We start from the raw sequence: 20,122 nt of genomic DNA, 5'->3' as shown, positions 1-20,122 counted from the left end.
GGTCATAGCTTACTCAAAAAAAAAAAAGGGTAGGGAGGGGAGATCAAATGGTGTTTAAAAGTTTGGATTTTTTTTTAAGCATTCTCATTCCAGAGGGTCATAGCTGTGGATTTTGGCAGGCATCCAGACAATCACGATTTAGTATTTTGACCAGCTGTGATCTAGTAATGCTCCTTAGAGGAAACATTTCGTAGGGAGGAAAAGACACATATTTGAGATGGTAAATTTTGGTTTTTTTCTCTAGACTTTGCTGTTTGAGGCCCAGTTATACTCAGAGAGCATCAACATAAGTGTATCTGAAAAAACAGGTTTGCTTAAAGAGCTTTAAATGTCCCCCAGGTCCAAGAAATTTTTTGATGTCATCAATCAGTAAATTTTTCCTTTATCTCATTCTCACTATATATCCAAATTTATATATTTTTCAAGACTCAATTTATATCTGTTGCATGATAGATTTTAAGAGTTCTTAATTCAATGACAAGTTATTTTATAGAACTTTTAACATCATTTTGGTGGAGATTTTAAAAAATAATTACTTGAGACAGCTAGGTAGCTCAACAGAAGAAGGTCAGGCCTGGAGATGGGAAGTCTTGATGTCAAATGTGACCGTATACACTTTTCTAGTTGTGTGATCCTGGGCAAATCATTTAACCCCAATTGCCTTGCCCTTATCGCTCTTCTGTCTAGGAACTGATACTTTGTATCAATTCTAAGAGAAGGAAAATTTTTTGTTTATATTTTAAAGATTATCACCTGACCTGTACCCTGTTCTTCCTGGCTACAATTTATCTATCAGAAAGATATAAAGAGGGGAAAGAAATAGAGAGAGCAAGGGTTGGTGATAGCAGAATACTTTGAAGTACACAATGGAATAGAAGACAGATTTTAGAAACAGGTTTGTTTGGCCTAATAGTGATGAAATAAAAGCATTGTAGAAGAGACACAGAGAAACATACTTCAATTCTTTGTTAGTAAACACTACTGAACAGTTAAAGCTATTTGAAAAAGTGGAATGAGCTGCTTTAAGATGTAGAGGATTGTAGATCTCTTCTAAAAGATGTGGTAGAAGTTTCCATGTTTAGGTATTCATTGGCCAGATGACCTTTGAAATTCTTGTCTAGCTCTAAGAATCTGATTTTGTGAAATAATTCCCATCCTCTGCAAGGCTACCAGGATTTCAGTCAAAAAGACTTATCAGAATAGATGAAGTAGACGTAGCAGGAAGGAACTGGGGAATGATTTTGGTGGCAGTTCATTTTCAAAGAAGTACAAAATTTGAAGAAAAAAGCATACCCATGATAAATGTTATCACTCGACCCTAGTCAAATCCCTTCACCCTGTTTGCTTTAGCCGGATGAAGGAAATGGTAAACCAACCCAATATCTTTGCCAAGAAAACCCTAAATGAGGTCAAGAAGACTCAGATACAACTGAAAACACCTGGGCAAAGAAGGAATAAAGTATAAGAAAACTAGAAAGGTAGGAATGGGACCAGGTTGTGATGGTCTTGAAATGCCAGGCCGAGAAGTTTCCTCTGTGTGACTAGAAAGAAGGAATTCTTATAGAGATATCATGAAGATAAAAATAGTGAGATTTGACAGCAGAGCGTGTCTGAGGTAAGAGTCCTGGTGAATAGTCTAAGATGACACCAAAGTTGCAAATCCGGGGGACTGGAAGAGCTAGTAGTGCCCTCAGCAGTAATATGAAAGTTGATTAGAAGGAACATTTTAGAAGGAAAGATAGTGAGTTCTGCTTTGGACATGGTGAGTTTGAGTTGCCTTTGAGACATCCAATTCCAAGTGACCACAGCTAGTTGGTGATGAAGGACAGGAACTCAGGAGAGATATTAGGACTAGATAATTAAATCAGAGAATCATCTGCATAAAGATGAAAATTGAACACACAAGAGCTGACAAAACATCTTCATGACATACACTTGTTATTTATTAAGCATTTGTCAGTTGTTTACTGTGGTTGTTGCCCTGTGTTAGTCATTGGAAGGGACAGAAAGTTTAAATTATTCATAATACCTGGGGCTTATATAGTTAAGAAAAGAAATTAGATACAAAAATAAATAACGATTAAAGACACCACAATGTATAATAAATGTATCAAATAAATACAGCGCATGCTATTCAGATCTCACAGGGAAGAGGGTTAAAGACAAAGCATATTGGAAAAGGCGTCATATGTAGATGACTTGATTTGGGCGTTTAAAAATGGGTAAAAATTCAGTTGGAAAGAAGTGAAAGGGGAAATAGTACAGGTATAGGGAACAGTGTAAGTAAAAGCATGAAAGTCAGAAAGAGTGAAACCGTTTCAAGAGACAAAGTAATCTCATTTGGCTGGTGTAGAGTATGTTAAAAAGGATAATATTAGATAAGACTTGAAAGTTAAAGTGGTTCCAGATTGTATACAATTTTAAATGCCAAGAGGAAAACAGCTTGAATTTTGTTCTGAAGATAAGATAGAGCCATTGAAGATTTTTCGGTGGAATGACTAGATATATACAGACGGAATAAGGAAAAATATCATGAAGACACCGAGGCAGAAGAAGGTTAAATTACTATTCAAGTTAACACAGTGAAGCAATGGCAGAGATGGTACTAGAATCAAATCTTCGTGTTGATATAATACTTTTTCTTCCCCAACTTTCCTCCCACACACATGAAAAAATTATACCACATTTTTTTTTTATCCAAAAGATTAGTGATATTTCAAAACAGAAATGTTTTCCAGTGTGGGGTCCAAGGCATTTCTCCAGATTTGAGCTTACCACCCTCTAGCCTTTATAAACTGGATATCTACCAAGAGAAGAGGACAAAATCACAGATTTGGGGGAGAAATCTCAGTGGTCAAATAGTTTAGCCTGTAACTGAAGAGGACTCTCCTCTATAAGATTCCTTCCATGTGCTGTAGCTAATTAGTCTTTACTTGAAAACTTCTAGTGAAAAGGAATTTATTAACTCCTGAGGCATCCTCTTCTACTTTTTGGAAGCTCTAATTGTTATGAAGTTTTTACATATAGCAAGTTGAATTCTGTTTCTGAAACTTCCCCATATTATTCCTAATTATGCTTATAGTGCCAAGTGGAACAAGTCTAATCCTTCTACATGACAGCCTTTAAAATACTTGAAGACCATTCTCTTCTCTCCTCTAAGCCTGCCTTTCTCTAAGCCAAATGTTTCCATTCCTTCCTATATGCTCTATAGTTATGACATGCTCTCTAGTTACTGTCTCTCAACATCCTGGTTGCCTTCCTCTGTGAATGTCAATATCCTAACCAAAACTAAAACACCCAGAATTAGACACAGATGTGATCTACTTGGGGCATTGTAAAGGGGGATTATCATCTCACTCATCCTGGACACCATGCTTCTATCAATACCGTCTAAATCACATTGGCTTTTCTGGCTGCCATTACACATTATTGACTCATATTTATCTTAAAGACCACTAAAATTCCTAGGTCATTATCACATGAACTGTTGTTTAGCTATCTCCCCCTTCTTGTTCTCTTATCATTGGTATTTTTAGCCAAACTAAAATTTTCCATTTTTTAAAATTTATTAGTTTTGTCCCCTTATTCTACTACATCAAGATCGTTTTTATGTTGACTGTCTCTCATAGCTTTATGTCATCTGAAAACTTTAAAAACATGGCATTTATGTCTTTTAAGTCACTGATAAAAATAACTGTCCTAAGACCAAGGACAAATCCTTGGAGCATTCCAAAAGATATTTCTCTTCATGTCAACATTTAAGAACAACAAACATTTACAAAGAATTGACTATGTGCCTAGCACTGTGCTTAAATGTAGGGATACAAAGACAAAAATAGCTCCTACCTCCAAAGACCTAACTTTTTAATGAAGAAGATAATATTATTAATAGTTACAAAAGAGTAAGAGTCTGGTCAGGCAACTAATTCTTACTGAACTATCATCTAGCTTATACCTCTATCAAGAATAGCATGAGAGACTTTATCAAAAATGCTTTTGTGAAATCCAGGTTTACTAGGGGAAGGAATCAAGATGGTGGAGTAAGAGGGAGCAGTATAGCCTAGCTCACTGCCATATCTCCTCCATAAAAATATAGAAAATGCAGCAATGGACCCAAGGCAAGTCACTGAACTCCAATTACCTAGCCCTTGCACTCTTTGGACAGAAGTCAGACATGCCCCTTTTGGGAGTGGCTGCCACAGGCTTTCCTGTTCAGGTATAGGACAGACCAGAGGATTTTTTTTCTCCCTCCCAATTGAGAGACTGGAGGCTAGGAATCAGCCAGTGCCCAGGACAAGGGGCCTTGGGGTCAAATCCCTCTCCTCTGACACAAATGGTTTAAAAACAGATGTGATTTTTGGAGCTGGAGTCAACATGGGGGATAGGATTTTTTTAAAAAGCATCACAACTAAGTCCTCCCAACATTTCCATCCAAACAACTTTAAAATAATGCCTTTAGTTGAATTCTGGAGCAACAGAACTACCAAAAAGTTGAACTGAGACATTTTTACAACCCAATGCAATTTAAGAAGTCAAAAGTCTATGTCTAGAGTAGACAGTAGGTGTGTAAGGGAATATTATGAGACTGATTGTAGATAAAATGATTTTTATTTTATCCGAAGGAAATGGAGAGGAGAGGGGAGGTATTATTTTCCTTGCTACTTCATTTAGCTGGCTATTCTGTGGCCATCATTTAGGCCCCCTAGCCACACTCACAGAGAAGTCTAGGCAGCATCAAAAACAAAGGAAAACAGGCCACATGCTTCCCAGTTCATAATTGATATACCATCCTGGCTCTGTCTTTGGTTCTGGCATTGTATGCTGATGACTAACATCAGGGTGCTGGAGACATTTAGGATGCTGCCAGACAGCTGTTCAGGCTGTAGTCAGGAAACGCCAGGCTGAGGCGGATGCTGGGAAGGTAGGTGAAGCTATTTTCCTTCACACAGGTGGGGATTGTCATAGTAACACTAGTAATGGGTCTTGGAGGTGACAGCAATGGCAACAGGAGCTCTCAGTCTAGAGATCATAAGGGAATTGGACAACTGCTCAGAAAGACATTATAACGGACCCTTGTACTGGACCAGAATCAGGTGCTGTTTGGCAACTTCACTGCCTATACTCATTTCTGGGTAGTTTTGGGGTAGAGAGGAAGACTTTTGGTCACAAAGTAATGGGGTACCTGAGAAGCAGTTTTGCTTGTATTCCCAAGGGAGCAGGGACTCCTAGATAAGTATCAGAATGCAGATCAGGAAAGAAATGGCCATACTTCTCCCCAGAAACACCACCTTAGAAACACCAAAAACTTCAAAACTAGCTTGAAAATTGTAGTGTGCAAATGCCTGAAGTTTGGGACAACACTTACACATACCCCTATTCCAGCAACGGATCTCATTGTAAATCACAATTACATTTTTTAAATTCTATGAGTCGCATTGATTAAGCTATTAATTATTGATTTTCTGTTAAAACTCCTTGGTACCTCAAGATTATTCTTTCATTGTTTCTTTAGTGAATTGGATTTCTATTCAACCTCATCATTTGATTGGATTGACAACAGGGCCTGAGGCTTTTTTGGACTGGAGGCACATGCCTACTCTGGAGGGATACCAGAAGCCTTATGCCTCCCTGGTTGCTTCGTATTTCACATGACTCCTGGCATGTGGAAGACCAGTCTCTGACCTGGACCAAGATTAAGTCTGTCCAGTTGGGGAAATCCAGAAAAAGTGATGTCATAGGGATATAAGTCTCTTTGGATCAAGGAAACTCAATGTTATGTTTCCTGGTGAACAGAAACTCAAGGTGAACAGGAAGCTCAGGTTAGCTAGTGTAAAGGATAATTTTCTAGTTGTGACTTAAAATCTAAATTAATTGGTCACCAGGGAAAATCCCAAATAATAAAATATCCAAGTCAGCTGGAAATTATGGTGATTTTAATTAATATAGAGGGAAGGAATTAAGGAAGAGAGAGACAGAGACAGACAGACATAGACGAAAGAGTAAACTGCTCCAGCTCAGGCTGAACCAGGCAGGAGTTAAAGGCCTTGGCCAAAAGTCTCCCTTGAGTCAAAGGAAAGGGAAGTCAGTCTTATCACTGACCACATGACCATCTCAAGGAAGCTGTCTGAGGGAGCTCCTCCAGGCTCAAATTCCAGGATCGAACTGGCGCCCAAGCTGATCACAGGAAGTGATCAGCCAGATCCACCTCTCTGGGGAAAAAGAGCATGAAAGAGGAAGTGATGTGCCCTATATAGACAGTTTCACTTTCCTGCGTCTCATCTGTACCAATGGTAGCTTAGTTTGACTTAGGACAGCCCAGGGGTTTGTCAGCTGTTTCTGCACATGTCTGTTGAAAGCCATCTTCCTAGATACTTAATCCTTGAGTATGGGTGCAGACATTCCTGACCTTGTTAGACTAAGTAGGGTGGAGCAATGTAAAGTATTACAAGACATTCCTGATTCTGTTAAAGAGAGTGTCTTCGTTGTTACAATCAGTAGATAGCTAAGTCAAATCTTCTAAAGTACAGTTTGAGTAGGGTGGAGTAGTTTTAAAATTCACACTAGGCAACTGGGCAAGTGACAGACCCATTTTTCACTGTTTAATAATTATAAATTAACATACAGTCTCCAGAGAATTTTAATTATAATAATCATGAATTGGACATAAACCCAATGAGAATTCTTGGAAGACTAAAAATTTTATTTTCAAAATCAAATAAGTTGGAGGGAAAACTGGGGGGAGGGGGCAGGAATGAACAATGGAAGAAAATGATGAAAAGACAATTGCTTGTTAAGAAGAGACACATAAAAAGCTGAATAAAATAATAACACCTTAAAAAAGAATTAGCCAAATGATAAAAGAGGTACAAAACCTCACTGATGTAAATAACTTCTTGAAAAGCAAAGTTGGCCAAATGGAAGAAGAGATACAAAAGCTCACTGAAGAAAATAATTGGACAAGTGGAAACTAATGACTATGACATAGTTTAAAAAAAAAAGTCCGGAGAATGAAAAAATAGAAGAAAGGCTAAAATATGTCATTAGGAAAACAGCTACCATGGAAAGTGGATTGAGGAGAGATGATATAAGAATTACTGGACTAGTGAAAACCATGATCAAAGAAAGAGCCTAGACCTATTTCAAGGGGGAAATTGTCCCAATATCCTAGAACCAGAGGATAAAATAGAATTTGAAAGAATCTACTGGTTATTTCCTGAACAAGATCCCAAAATGAAGATTCTCAGGTATATAATGGCTAAATTCCAGAGCTCCCTGGTGAAAGGGGAAATATTGCCACTAGTCAGAAAGAAAAATTGTGGAGCCAAAATCAAGATTACGTGACATTTATTAGTCAGTACATTAAAGAAGCAGAGGCCTTGAAGTACAATATTCCAAGACAAGCATTATACCCTGCAAAACTGAGTGAAATCCATCAAGGAGAGAAAAATGGATATTTAATTCAATAAAGGGTTTCCAAATACTACTGATGAAAAGGCAAGAGCTAAGTAGACAATTTAGCATAAGGGTAACTAGGTGGCTCAGTGGATTGAGAGCCAGGCTTATTGATGGGAGATCCTAGGTTTAAATCTTACCTCAGACACTTCCTAGCTATGTGACCCTGGACAAGTCACTTAACTCCTAGCCTTTACTGCTCTTCTGCCTTGGAACCAATGCACATTGATTCTAAGATGGAAAGTAAAAGCTTTAAGTAAATGATAAATTTTTAAGAAATAGATAATTTAACATACATGCACAGGAGTTCAGAAACATAAAAAAGTAAACACGAGCAACCAAACATAAAGGGCAAGGCAAGGTTAAGCTGTTCACATTCTTATATGGGGAGACGATATGTGTAGCACCTCACTTGTCATGATCATCCTCAGGGGTTCTTGAGGGAATCTAATTAGATAAAAGACCTGGAAGTGACTGTTAGGTTTTGATGATCTCCAAAGAAATTTGGCAAGGCTTGGAAAGAGGAACACACTGAGAGATGGGAGAAGAAGAGTTGGGGAAATGATTTCACATAAATGAGTGTACAAAGAGAACTCTACAAGGAGGATGAGAGCAATTGGTACGTGAACCTCATTCTTGTGAACTAGCAAAAGGAGGGAAGAGGAGGGAAGGAGAGAGTAATTGGGTATATAAATACATCTTACCTTATATGGAAATACAAAAAGAAAAGAGTTACGGGGAAAGGGGAAAATAAGACAGGCCAAATTAGAAGATGGATTAGTCAGAAACGAAACAAATTCTTTAAAAAGGATAAATGGGGAAATGAAGAAAAAGAATAAATGTTCCGGATGTAAGGAAATTAGCAGTCATAACTGAATATGAGGGAGATCAACTTACCCATAAAACAGAAGTAGATGATAGAATAAATTAGAGACCAGAATCCAACAGCATATTGTTTACAAGAAATACTTGAAAAAATAAGATTAACACAGTTAAAATAAAAAGCTAGAATAGATTCTATTAAATTTTAACTAAAGTTAAAAAAGACATATTAGCAATCATGATTTCAGACAAAGCAAGCAAAAATAGGCCTAATTAAAAGAGATAAACAAAAACTACATCCTGATAAAAGATCCCATAGACAATGAATTAATATCCATGCTAAATGTTTATCACCAAATATCATAGCAGCTAAATTCCTTAAAAAAAAAAAAAAAACCCTTACCTTCCATCTTAGAGTTAATACTAAGTATTGATTCCTAAGCAAATGAGTGGTAAGGAGTGGGCAATGGGGGATTAATTGACTTGCCCAGGGCCACATAGCTAGGACATCTGAAGCTACATTTAAACCCAGGACCTCCTGTCTCTAGCTCTGGCTCTTAATCCACTGAGCCACCTAGATGTTCCCAGCATTTAAATTCTTAAAGAAAAAGTTGTCAGTTTAAGGTAGAAATGGATAGTAAAACTAAAATAGTGGGAGACTAATTTACTCCCTTCAGACCTAGCTAACTCTTAGCTCCTCAAAAAAATAAGAAATAAAAAGTGAAGGACCTGAGTAGAATTTTAGAAAAGTTAGGTATGATAGACCTGTAAAAAATAATTCATTAGAATACAAAGGAGTATACCTATTTCTCAACCATGCATGACATCTTTTCAGAATTGACCATGTGGTTGGTTGTAAACACAAACAAATGCAGAAAAGCAGAAAGATTATATGCATCCTTTATTGACTATATTGTAATAAAAATTACATTCAATAAAAGACATTTGAAGCAACAACCAAAAGTTAATTAGAAATTAAATAATTCTAAGAAATAGATGAGTCAAAGAAACATAAATATACTAAGTGTGTAATATTGCCTTAATGAGTTAGAAACTGTCCCCTTCTCTCCAGTATCTTATATTTTACTTGCAAGATAAGACATGAGCACTAGAAAACTATAGTTAACAATAGCAAATGGTAAATAAGTGTCACAGGAGAACTATGGAAGGTCAATTCAAGAAATATTCTTAGGGGAAAATGCTCATGAGTTGGGAGGATCAGAGAGGGAACAGGCTTTGATACCAAAACTCTAGCCTGGGAAACAGCATAATACAGCAAATGGAGCTTTGGATTTGAAATCAAAAGACTTGAATTCAACACCTGGCCCTCTGTAATTTATGATAAGTTGTTATACCTCCCTATGCCCTAGAATCTTCAACTGTAAAATATCTCCTATCTGTTTCACCTCTACTAAGGATCATATATAAATATCAGCTATTATTATTATCATTTATGCATAAGCCAGAGACCTCAAGCTCAAACCAAATGTTTGTTTAAAATGTATAGTATTTTTCATTTGATCTACCACTAAATTTGTATTTTTCTTCATAACATCCAGAGCCAAGGAGAACAGGTTTTGAATCCCAACTCTGCTACTACTCCCTATGTGCAAGATATCATTATAAAACTAATATTAAATTATAGTTATAATAGCTATTATTTGTATAGCCCTTGACTGGTACTACCTCCCTCAACCTCTGACCCTGATGAGAGGGCTGGAAGATGGAATAACAGACTCCTAATACTTTCTTGAGAGAAGGCAGCAACCAGAACTCTGACTCACTCCTTCCTACATCTGCTGCTCTGCTGCCTTTTCTGTGTTGTCTTCCCCTAATCTAAACTTCCTTCCCACTTTCTTAAGAAGCCAGTAGTCTTACCATCAGCATGTCAGTTCAGTGTCATTCTTGGAAATAAAGGGATAAAGAATTCTATAATATGAATAGGAGTATGACTAGAGCTAGGAAGCATCCAGTGTAGGCACCTCCTCCCCTTTTCCTCTTCTAGGCCCTCCTCTAACAAAATCATCAAGAGTCCCACGCTGAAGCCACTAGGAAGATCTTTGCTTGCCTGTAGGATAGGGTTTATTAAGTCATTTAACAGCCATGGGTTTGGTTAAAGTATTCAGCAATCTCTGATGATTTCTTGGAGCTATTGCCCAGTAAATCTGTAATTATGGTATCTCCGGGTTGTTGTTTTTAATAAATTCCCTTTAATTGCAGCATTAAGCCCCAGATGTCATATTTCCAGGTTTCTAACTTGGCCCTGAACCAAGCTGAAGGAGACAGCTGTTCCAATCATAGGGCCGTGCAGGCAAATATGTAAAGTGAACCAATGGACTTGGTCCAGTTGCTCTAAGCTAAAACTGTGCTAGGCCAAGACCTAGTGCCATAGATCACACAGTTATACTCATGAGTCTTCTGGGAAATGAGCTTCCCCCTCAGCTCACAAGTGCTGCCTTGAGGCATGTTAGATGTAGAGGCAATTGGCATTGCCTTTACCACTGCTATTGGCCGTTATTAGTGTATATATAGCCAAGCCACCAGTCTCGGGAACCTTCTCTTTAAAGTTCTGATTGGTTTTTGAAAGAGAAACAGTGTCCTGGAAAGTTACATTTTATGGTCTAAATAATGTGTTAAATTTCAATTCAGTAATTAAGTAGCTTATGGTTTTCATTAACTGGTATTAATTAGCAAACCTATTAGTCTTAATAGCTTCCTTCCATCTAGGGTGATGAAACCTACATCCAGAGCCTCAATTTCAGACAAAATGAAATCTCCTAGTCTTTTTTGCACCCCTCTTCAGCCTGTCATTGGCACCTTTGATTTCCATCTTTTCCCCATTTGGGTAGACAACAGAACAATTATATTATATTCAGAATACCTTTACAGGGGAGAAGTACAAGTCATAGGCCTTGGTAGTGGAAGGGATATTATTGATGATGTATTCTACCCTCCTCATTTTACAGAAGATAAAACTCTTACCTTCTGTCTTAGAATCAGTATTGTCTTTTGATTCCAAGGCAGAATTTCTAGAGAAATTAAATTACTTCACCAAAACCTGAGAAGTAACAATTGGAATTTGAATACAGATAATAATATTTATATACTATTTTGCTATTTTTACTAGTATTTAGAGCTAGAAGAAACTTTCCTTCTCTAGTCTAATCCCTTTACTTTATAAGTGAGAAAAGTGAGGTCCAGAGAAGTAATTTACCCAAAGTCACACAGTTAGTAAATCTAATGATTTCCCACTAGGTTAAGCACAAATAGAATCATATTTATAATTCATTTTAATGAACAGTTTAAAAGCATTTATTAAACACCTACTACATGCAAAGCCCTGTGTTCGGAACTAAAATACAAAGACAAAAACAATAACCCTTACTCTCAAGGACTTTACATCCTACTAGCTCTTATATTTCATATTCTGTGATTAGGATCCCAAAAATAGAACTTTTGGACAGCTCTAATTGTGAGGAATATTTAAGTCTGGCACTCAGCAATGTCCATTTATACTACTTCTGCCCTCTGAAGCCAAGCAAAAGAAAGAACTTCCCTTGAAATACTTAGCTGGTGATCATCACACCTACCCTACCTTAAGTCTTCTGTTCTTCAAGTTAAACTTCTCATCTGTTGTCTTTATGTCAGAATATCCTAAAAAAAGTAAATCTAGAGAATTTTTCTCAGTTGAATGGGAAAATAAAATATGGTCAATAGATAGTTGAAAAACTATGCAGAAGCACTACATGGTTCTTAAACACTTCAGAGAACCAAGAAGAGAACACAGTATGATTTCCAAGCAGTTAAAATAGATTTCACAAATACCTGCACAAAAACTCATGCATTTTTTTCATAGACTCAGCCCCTAACTCTCAAAATCAGGTCATTCTTATTTTAATCACTGTCCTATCAAAATTGAAGATTTGCTTACAACATCCCGAGGAGACAAGCTAGCTTAAGTTAACTACAAATTCAAAGGAGGGAGATGGGCTATCAGTCCTACTGATTGAGAGAAGAAAGAAGTGACAGCTAATTACAATGAAGGAAGGAAATAGGAAAAATTCTAAGTATACTCAGGAACCCTTGAGCCCAGTGAAGTGACAAAATCTAATCTACCTCAATAGACCCTGTGGACATCAGTGTTATCATAATACAGTAATGAACAATGAAAGCATTATGCTTCAGTGAAAAGAACTTGGAATTGGCATTGGAGGCCTGGGCTCTTCTCCTATTTCTGCACCATAATTCATTCATCAAGTGAATTCACTTCTCTGGCTTTCTGCTTCCTCATTTCTAAAAATAAGCGTCTAAAGAATAAGGACTTTTTAACTTCTGAATTTGTGATTCTGTGATGTCTCAGGACCCTTCTATCTCTAAAATTATGACCCTCCATATTATCAAGAAAATGTTTGGTTTTGCCCAGTACCCTGTTAAAGAAGGCAAGAGATTATAATAACTTAGAGTAATGGGAGTCCTTTTTTTAAAAACTATTTTGATAACTGCCTTTCAATATAATTGGTTTTCTTTATAATCATTTGTATTTATATATTTAAAATCATTCTAAGAAAGAACCCATAGGTTTTACTACACTGCCATAGGAGTCCCTGACACAAAGAAAGGTTAAGACCCCCATTTTAGATAGATTTTTTTTTTACTCCAAATAAATAAACTTCAAAAGATATGATGCTTAATTGGGACAGCCTTTCAGTTGGCGAGAAAACAATTCATTCTCCAAAGATTTATGGATTGCCAAGGGTTTCCTATATTTGGATTTGTATCATATATCTCATTGCTCAGTAAAAGTTGAGTAAATAGATTTGGTGTTTTGTTTGGAGATTTTTGTTGTTATTGTTTTTAAGGTCAATCACATACTTACATGTCATGGAAGAAAGAGTTCTTAGTTCTTTACATATATTCCTTTTATTAAAAGAGCAAAGGAAAATAGGCTAGACTCTCTGCACTCCCCTTTCCTGGTGCCTTCCTGAAAATGGATGAGCACATTAGCAACTAAGCAGTATAGAAAGGTGCATTTTTGTGGGAGGGGAAGGGGGGAAATAATTCTAATATGTTCCCAAATTAGGAGGCACTTTCTCTGTATTCTTTTCTCATATGAATTGCAGTATGCTCAGTGTGAACCAGGGTCCAGGGCAAACCAAGTGGATTGATTTAAGCCAATATAGTTGGTCGGTCAATAAATATTTATTAAGCCCCTACCATATGCCACACACTGTGCTTAGTGCTAGAGATACAAAAGCAAAAAAATGACAATTTCTACCCTCAAACAGCTACATTCTAATGAGAAAGACAACAAGCAAGCAAATATGTACAAACAAGCTTTATACAAGATAAGTGAGAAATAATTAAGAGAAGAAAGGCTCTAGAGTTAAGATGGCTTGGGAATGACACCCTGTAGAAAACGTAATTTTTAGTTGGGGCTTAAAGGAAGCTGGTAGATGGAGATGAATACAGAGAGAACATTTCAGGCATGGGGGACAGCCAGAGAAAATGACTGGGTCTAAGAGATGGCATATCTTATTCATGGCATATCCAACAGGCCAGTATCACTGAACTGAAAAATATGGACTTTGAGTGCCATACAGAGGATTTGTATTTCATCCTGGAGGTAATAGGGAAACCCTGGAGTTTAGTAAAAATGGGGATGGCGTGTGTGTGTGTGTGTGTGTGTGTGTGTGTGTGTGTGTGTGTGTGTGTGTAAAATAGCATACAGGATAACATGTATAATACTTTGCGAACCTTAAAGTGCTCAAAATGTTTATTATTGTAATTATGATTATCACCTGCTTTTTTGCCAGCCACAAGAGAGCCAGGAAGAATAGGGAAAGACTTTCTCAGGGCCCTGTGCTAGCCACCAGTCTCACATGTATATGTATAGTGTGGTGGGAAGATCTGTGTGCCCTGGATACAAAAGAAACAGTTTGAAGGTTCAGACAGGTGCTAAGGAATGCAGAAAACATAAAGATGAGCAAGGATGAAGAGAAAACAATAGACTCAGCTTTTTAGTTCTCCTAAAATAACAGATTTTTGGATAGCACTGCTTTCTACTTCTTGTTTTAAAGATTCAGCAGAGTTATTTCAAGGTCATTTCCACCTTTCCAATTGACTTTATACTGAAGACTGTGGTCACATGTAATACTTCAAAAAGGATGTCTTCAATTCTTGAATAATTCAAATGTGTTTAGTGCCTCTTCCGTGATACACCTCACAACCCTTTCGTAGACAAGTTTCTTTCTTTTTGTTTAAATAATTTTTTATAAATAGTTTCTGTTTTTTATCATCACCATACTATGTCATAACTCCCTCTCTTCCTCCCAGAGAACCATCTCATCTGACAAATACAATTTTTAGGGGGAAAAAAATCAGCACAACTAATCAATTCATTGAAAAGGGTCTAAAAATGTATGCATTACTTGGGGACTTTCCCCCTCCACAGAGAAGGTAGGTTAGAGGTATTTTTTCATATCTTTTCATATGACTCCCACTTGACCTTTATAATTTAGTTTGGTTTACTTTTTTTAAAGCCCTTACCTTCTTTCTGTCTTTGGATCAATATTGTCATTTGGTTCCAAGACAGAAGACCAGTAAGGACTAGGCAATAGGGATTAAGGTGACCTGCCCAGTCACACAGCTAGGTCGTGTCTGAGGTCAAATTTGAACCCAGGACCTCCTGTCTTTAGGCCTGGCTCTCAATCCGCTGAGCCACATATCTACCCCATTACTTTTACTTCTGATTTTTTGGTGTGTGTCATTATTCTTTCCATTTACGTTGTTGTAGAGAAAGTGTATATTGTTTCTTGGCTCTGCTTATGTCACTGCATCTGTTCATACAGATTTTTCCATACTTTGTTTTCAGCACACATCATTTCTCATAGTACAGTAATATTCTGTTACATTCAGTAGCCCCAATTTGTTTAGCCATCCCTCAATGGATGGGCATTTATATCTAATTGTTTCCCATTCTTAGCTGTCATGAAAAATACTGCTATAAATATTTTGGAATATATGGCAATTTCTTTTTCTTATCAGTGACTTCCTTGTGGTCTAGTAATAGAATCTTTAGTTCAAAGGGTACAGACATTTCAGTCATTTTGTTTGCACAGTTTCAAATTGATTTTCAGAATTGTTGTACCATTTCACAGCTCCACCAGCAGTATTAGTGAGCTTTTCCATCTATCCCTCCATTGTTGACATATTATTTTTGCCAATTTGTAAGGTGCAAGGTGAAACTGCAGAGTTGTTTTGGTATGTATTTATCATCTTCTTAGTGACTTTGGAGCATTATTTTCATATGATGAAAATAATGAATGTTTTGCAGGTCTTCTTTTGAAAACTGTTCATATCCTTTGATCATTTATCTTTGGAGGAATGACTGGTATGTGTGTATATGTACATGTACGTGTATTATTTTTGGATACCAAAACCTTATCAAAGAAATTTGATTACAAATGTTTTTTGCTCTTTCACTACTCCCTTTCTTATCCTAGATATATGGGTATCCTTTCTACATTATAGGGGCTTAGGGGTACAGTGCTCCCCTGATCTGGAAAATCAGCATAAAATTCTTCTTACCAGAGAAATCTGAATTTTCTTTTATGAAGTGTTTGCAGAAAAAGAAATTCTACATATTTGTGGTATTGAAAGATAAAATATATTGATATTATGTAATACTATAAATATAGTTTATAGTTAACTGCCAAAGCCTGACAAACCAGTACAGCCTAGAGCTGGAGTCTCTGGACTGCCGGGAAGGAGGAGGGACCAGGGCGCAGAGCTGGGTCTTGGTGGAAGTCCATGTTGGGTCCTTGTATCTGCTGGTGCAGCCTCTCTGCCAAGCAGGTGGGAGGTAAGGGAAGGTGCTGAGACACCATAGTCAGTAAGCGTTTGTTCCTGGGTTTGTTTGGTTGGTTTTTTCAACATTCTTGTAGATTCTGGGTACAGTGGAAACTACAGAAGGCTGGAAGCAGATGAAGTTGCTTTATCTTTGGCACATAAGTAATACTTTAGAGAGGTTTGAGAGGTTATGGGCTTCTGAAAAAAAAAATAACTGTAACCCATAAGTGCCCCATTAGTTTCTTTTGCTAAAAAGTATTCATTTCCTAGTGGCTACTGCTGTATTGATGCACTTCTCTACACTCAGTAATCTGGTTCTTTGACAAGTTAAGCAAACCATCCTTAAATCTTTGCTAGTTTGGTACAAGATGTGCCAGACCTTGCACTATGGGGCATCTCTTTTGAGAACTCAGTACACAAATAAAAAAGATACAAGTAAAAATTTTCAGAAGATTAAACTGCCTCAAAACTGAGCAAGAAGAGAATATAGACCTAGTTCAGATTTTTGAGTGAGCCATTAAGGAACAGACTACAAACCAAATGTAATTCTAATTAATATTAAAAGGGGAGGGGTGCTGTCCATTTCTAAGGCACAGCTTCTTTCCTTTTGTCTTTCAAAGAGTTGTCTGGACACTTACTCAAAAGACACTAAGTCATAAGCTCCTTGACCACAGGGATGTTTAACTTAAACATATCTCCTAATCACCAAACACAGGGCTTTTCACAGGGTAAGAGCTTCATGTTTGTTTTTTGTTGTATTGTTGACAGTCAGTTCCTAGAGTTTGAGCAAATCCCAAGGCATTTCTTATATTGGTATTTTGCTATAACTCATCTCTTATAATCTTTGGAATGCTAGTTCTGGAGAAAGGCCTTAGGGACTGTATCATCCAGGAACTTCATATTTTTGCATTAAGAGATCTGTTTTGTATTTCTCTAAGTAGAAAGATCTGTAAAAGGAAAATATCATGGGACATTACTTTCCTTCTCTGTAATATGAGGGCTTTGGCCTAAATCATCTCCAAGGGGGCCCCTTGCAGCTCTTAGATTATGTGAGTTTATGCACACAAATACCCATGATAACAATTAAATTGTGATAAGTACCATAAGTATAGTCTGAGTTCAGAGAAGGGAAAGCTTCTTGGAAGAGGAGGCATCTGAACTAAGGCCTTGAAGAGTGGGGAGGCTTTTGGCAATTGGATGGGAGGAGGAAATGATACCTCAGGTGAAGGAAATAATAGAAGAAAACACAGAGGCATGAGCTATTTCCCTGGATTATAGAATATGTAAAGAAGGATTGTAGAATGACAAGGATAGAAAGGGACAGTGAGGAAGGTTCATGGAAGGCCATAGATACCATAATGAAAAAGTATTCAGAGCACACTGTATAGTCAGTCAGCAGGCATTTCTTAAGTGCTTACTTTATCAAACACTGTGCTCAGGATTGGTGATACATAGAGAAGCAAAAAGAAAGACAAGCCCTTGCTGTCAAGTAGCTTATATTCTTATAATGGAAGATAAGACATTAAAAGAGAGCTAAAGATAGAGGAATGGTACCTAGGCAGGGCCAAGTTCTCAAAATGAGGGGTGGCTGCTTGTGGGTTCTTCTCCTAACTGGAGATGCCAGGATAAACTCACCTGTTTGACTTTGAACAAGTCACTTAACCTTTCTAGGTTTCTGTGTCTTCATCAGTAAAATGAAGAAATTGGATAAGAACATATCCAAGGCTCTTTCCAGCCTGGAAATTCTAGATGTTGGTAAAAGAAGACTCCCATGATGTAGCATGGGAAAGATAGATACCAAGCTTCCCTCTGCTCATTGCACAACAGCTGATTTTTATAATTAGCTCTAGCTGGCTTAGCTAAAAATCTTAACAGCAAAAACTCTATTCATGGGCATGGCATGTTCATGTTTGCCATAGCGATAATTGTTATCTTTAAAGATAACTGAGACATTGCTAAATCCTAATGTTTTCTGAATCATTACTGAAAGATTTAATTAGGTTCTATGTCATTTTCACATTCTGGTTTTTTTTTTAATTATATTCTCTTTTTAAAATTGACAATAATTTGAGGTACCTATATAGGCTTCTTAGCACTTTTCTCAGCTTCTCCTACTACACTTGGTCACAGAAGGTTAATTATCATTGTAACACCTTAGCTGTTTACAGTTCTTTATTCTTTTGAATACTTAAACATTTGGAAGCAGTGGATAGAAGTTGTAAAATTTAGGCTTGATATAAGGGGAAAATTCCTAACAATTAAGAATAACAATTTCTAGATAGGAATGAGTTGCCTCATGAGTTAGGGGAACCCCTCAGTAGAAGACTTTAAGCAAAGGTTTAACAACCACTTATCTAATACATTGTAGAAGACATTTTTATTCAAGTATGAGTTGGACTACTAGACAACTGCCTACTTCCCTTCTAGCTTTGTCTTTCTCTCATTCTGTGTTCAGGTTGTAAAAGATATTTCTTCTCTAGATGTTCTAAATGCAAAGGAATATCTAGAGTCCTGGGTTTTTGGAACTCTTACTCTGTGGAGACAAGTGTCAACAGATCATGGAGGGGAGCGAGCAGTAAAAAGTCTGGACAGGGACGGGTAGGCAAATCGGGTTATGAAGGGCTTTAAAGCCGGATAATTTCCTCTCTGATCATGGAGTCTGAAGAGAGGGTCTCTGAATTTTACTGAACAGCAGGGTGACGTGGTCGGGCTTGTGCATCAGCCCTAGATCTTCCTAACTTCGAGGCAATTATTTTTTTTTCCTTTTAGATTGAAAGGGAAAGATTTGAGTCAACACGCTTAGCACAGTGCTTGGAACATAATAAATGCTAAACACCATATAAACATTAAATAAATATTAGTTATTATTAAGCCCATTTAGAAAGCAATGAAGGGGTTCCAGGTTCCAGTCTCAACTCTGTCGTCCGGCCTTTGGCAGAGCCCTTCGCCTCCCCAGACATCAGTTTCCTCCTCTGTAAAATAGTTGGACAGGATATTCTCCCAGCTCCCTTCTGGCTCTAAATCATGTGATCCCAGGATTCTACCCTGGCCTCCCACTCCTGCTCACTACCTGAAAAATATACTGAAAGTGTCGGACCACTGGAAGCCAGTCCAGGTTCATAGACCGTGACCCTCCCCACCCCACCCCCTCTTCTCAACGAGAGTTCCCAGCAGCCCATGGCGCGGCTTCTATTTCATTCTGAAGTAATCGATCACAGCTGTGGTAATTCAAGCATGCCTGTTGTGAGCTCCGATGGCAAATGAAAGGCTTAGCTTGTCAGGACCAAATACATTGTCTGTGGGTGGTGTTAATATTCTACTTTGGTTTGATTAACTAGCCTCACTGGAAAATCATTTAGAGGGGGAAGAACATTGTCAGCAGGAGGTAAAAAGCAAACAGTCCCACAACTGGCAAAAGAAGCTTGGCACACGCAGTAAAGTTTTGACAACCTATCACCTGGAGCACCTCCAAATTAAGGGCAACAGATTTGGCTTGATTTCCCCTTGAGTACTAAAAACGGTAATTTATAGGTCTGCCGGTCTGGTCTTGAGCAAGCTCTGACAATTGGGCCCAGTTAAAATTCACGCATACCCCTAGCCCTGGGAGCAGTGGGAGGAATTCAGAGTTTCTCATTAGAGATAGCTGGGAGATCATCACAAGCTCCCAGAGCCCACTTCCCTGTGCGATCCCTTCGTCTGAGACCTAAACTGAGGTTTGTCCTAGAACAGAGGAATGAGCCTGCTGCTGCCTCCCGCACAGAGCTAAAGCAAGAGAATTGCTTGTCCACCTGATGTGTAGAAATGAGCCGCTGTTATCAAATGGGAAGTAATATGTTGTTTTTCTTTGTGTTCCAGCGATAGACACCATACGTCCAGTGCTATCCCCGTTCCAAAGAGACAAAGTACAGTGTTTGGAGGTGCGGATGTTGGCTTCTCCACTGGGATCCCATCACCAGACAAAGGTCACCGTAAAAGGGCCAGTTCAGAGAATGAGAGACTC

General features: G+C 37.7%; 1 protein-coding gene across 2 annotated transcripts in view; it reads left to right on the top strand.

The window, feature by feature from the left end:
* UVRAG (UV radiation resistance associated) overlaps window positions 1-20,122 on the top strand; it is a 453,313-nt gene that overhangs the window by 432,256 nt on the left and 935 nt on the right. For both annotated transcript variants that reach the window (XM_056794952.1, XM_007490950.3), the window contains one exon: window positions 19,978-20,122. This exon is cut by the window's right edge and continues 935 nt beyond it. In XM_056794952.1, coding sequence (XP_056650930.1) covers window positions 19,978-20,122 — 145 coding nt within the window. The remainder of the gene's footprint in view (window positions 1-19,977) is intronic.

Source organism: Monodelphis domestica, chromosome 4, assembly GCF_027887165.1.
Source record: "Monodelphis domestica isolate mMonDom1 chromosome 4, mMonDom1.pri, whole genome shotgun sequence".
NCBI classification, from domain to species: domain Eukaryota; kingdom Metazoa; phylum Chordata; class Mammalia; order Didelphimorphia; family Didelphidae; genus Monodelphis; species Monodelphis domestica.
Note: the sequence above shows the minus strand (reverse complement) of the source record. Positions and strands in the feature narration are given on the sequence as shown.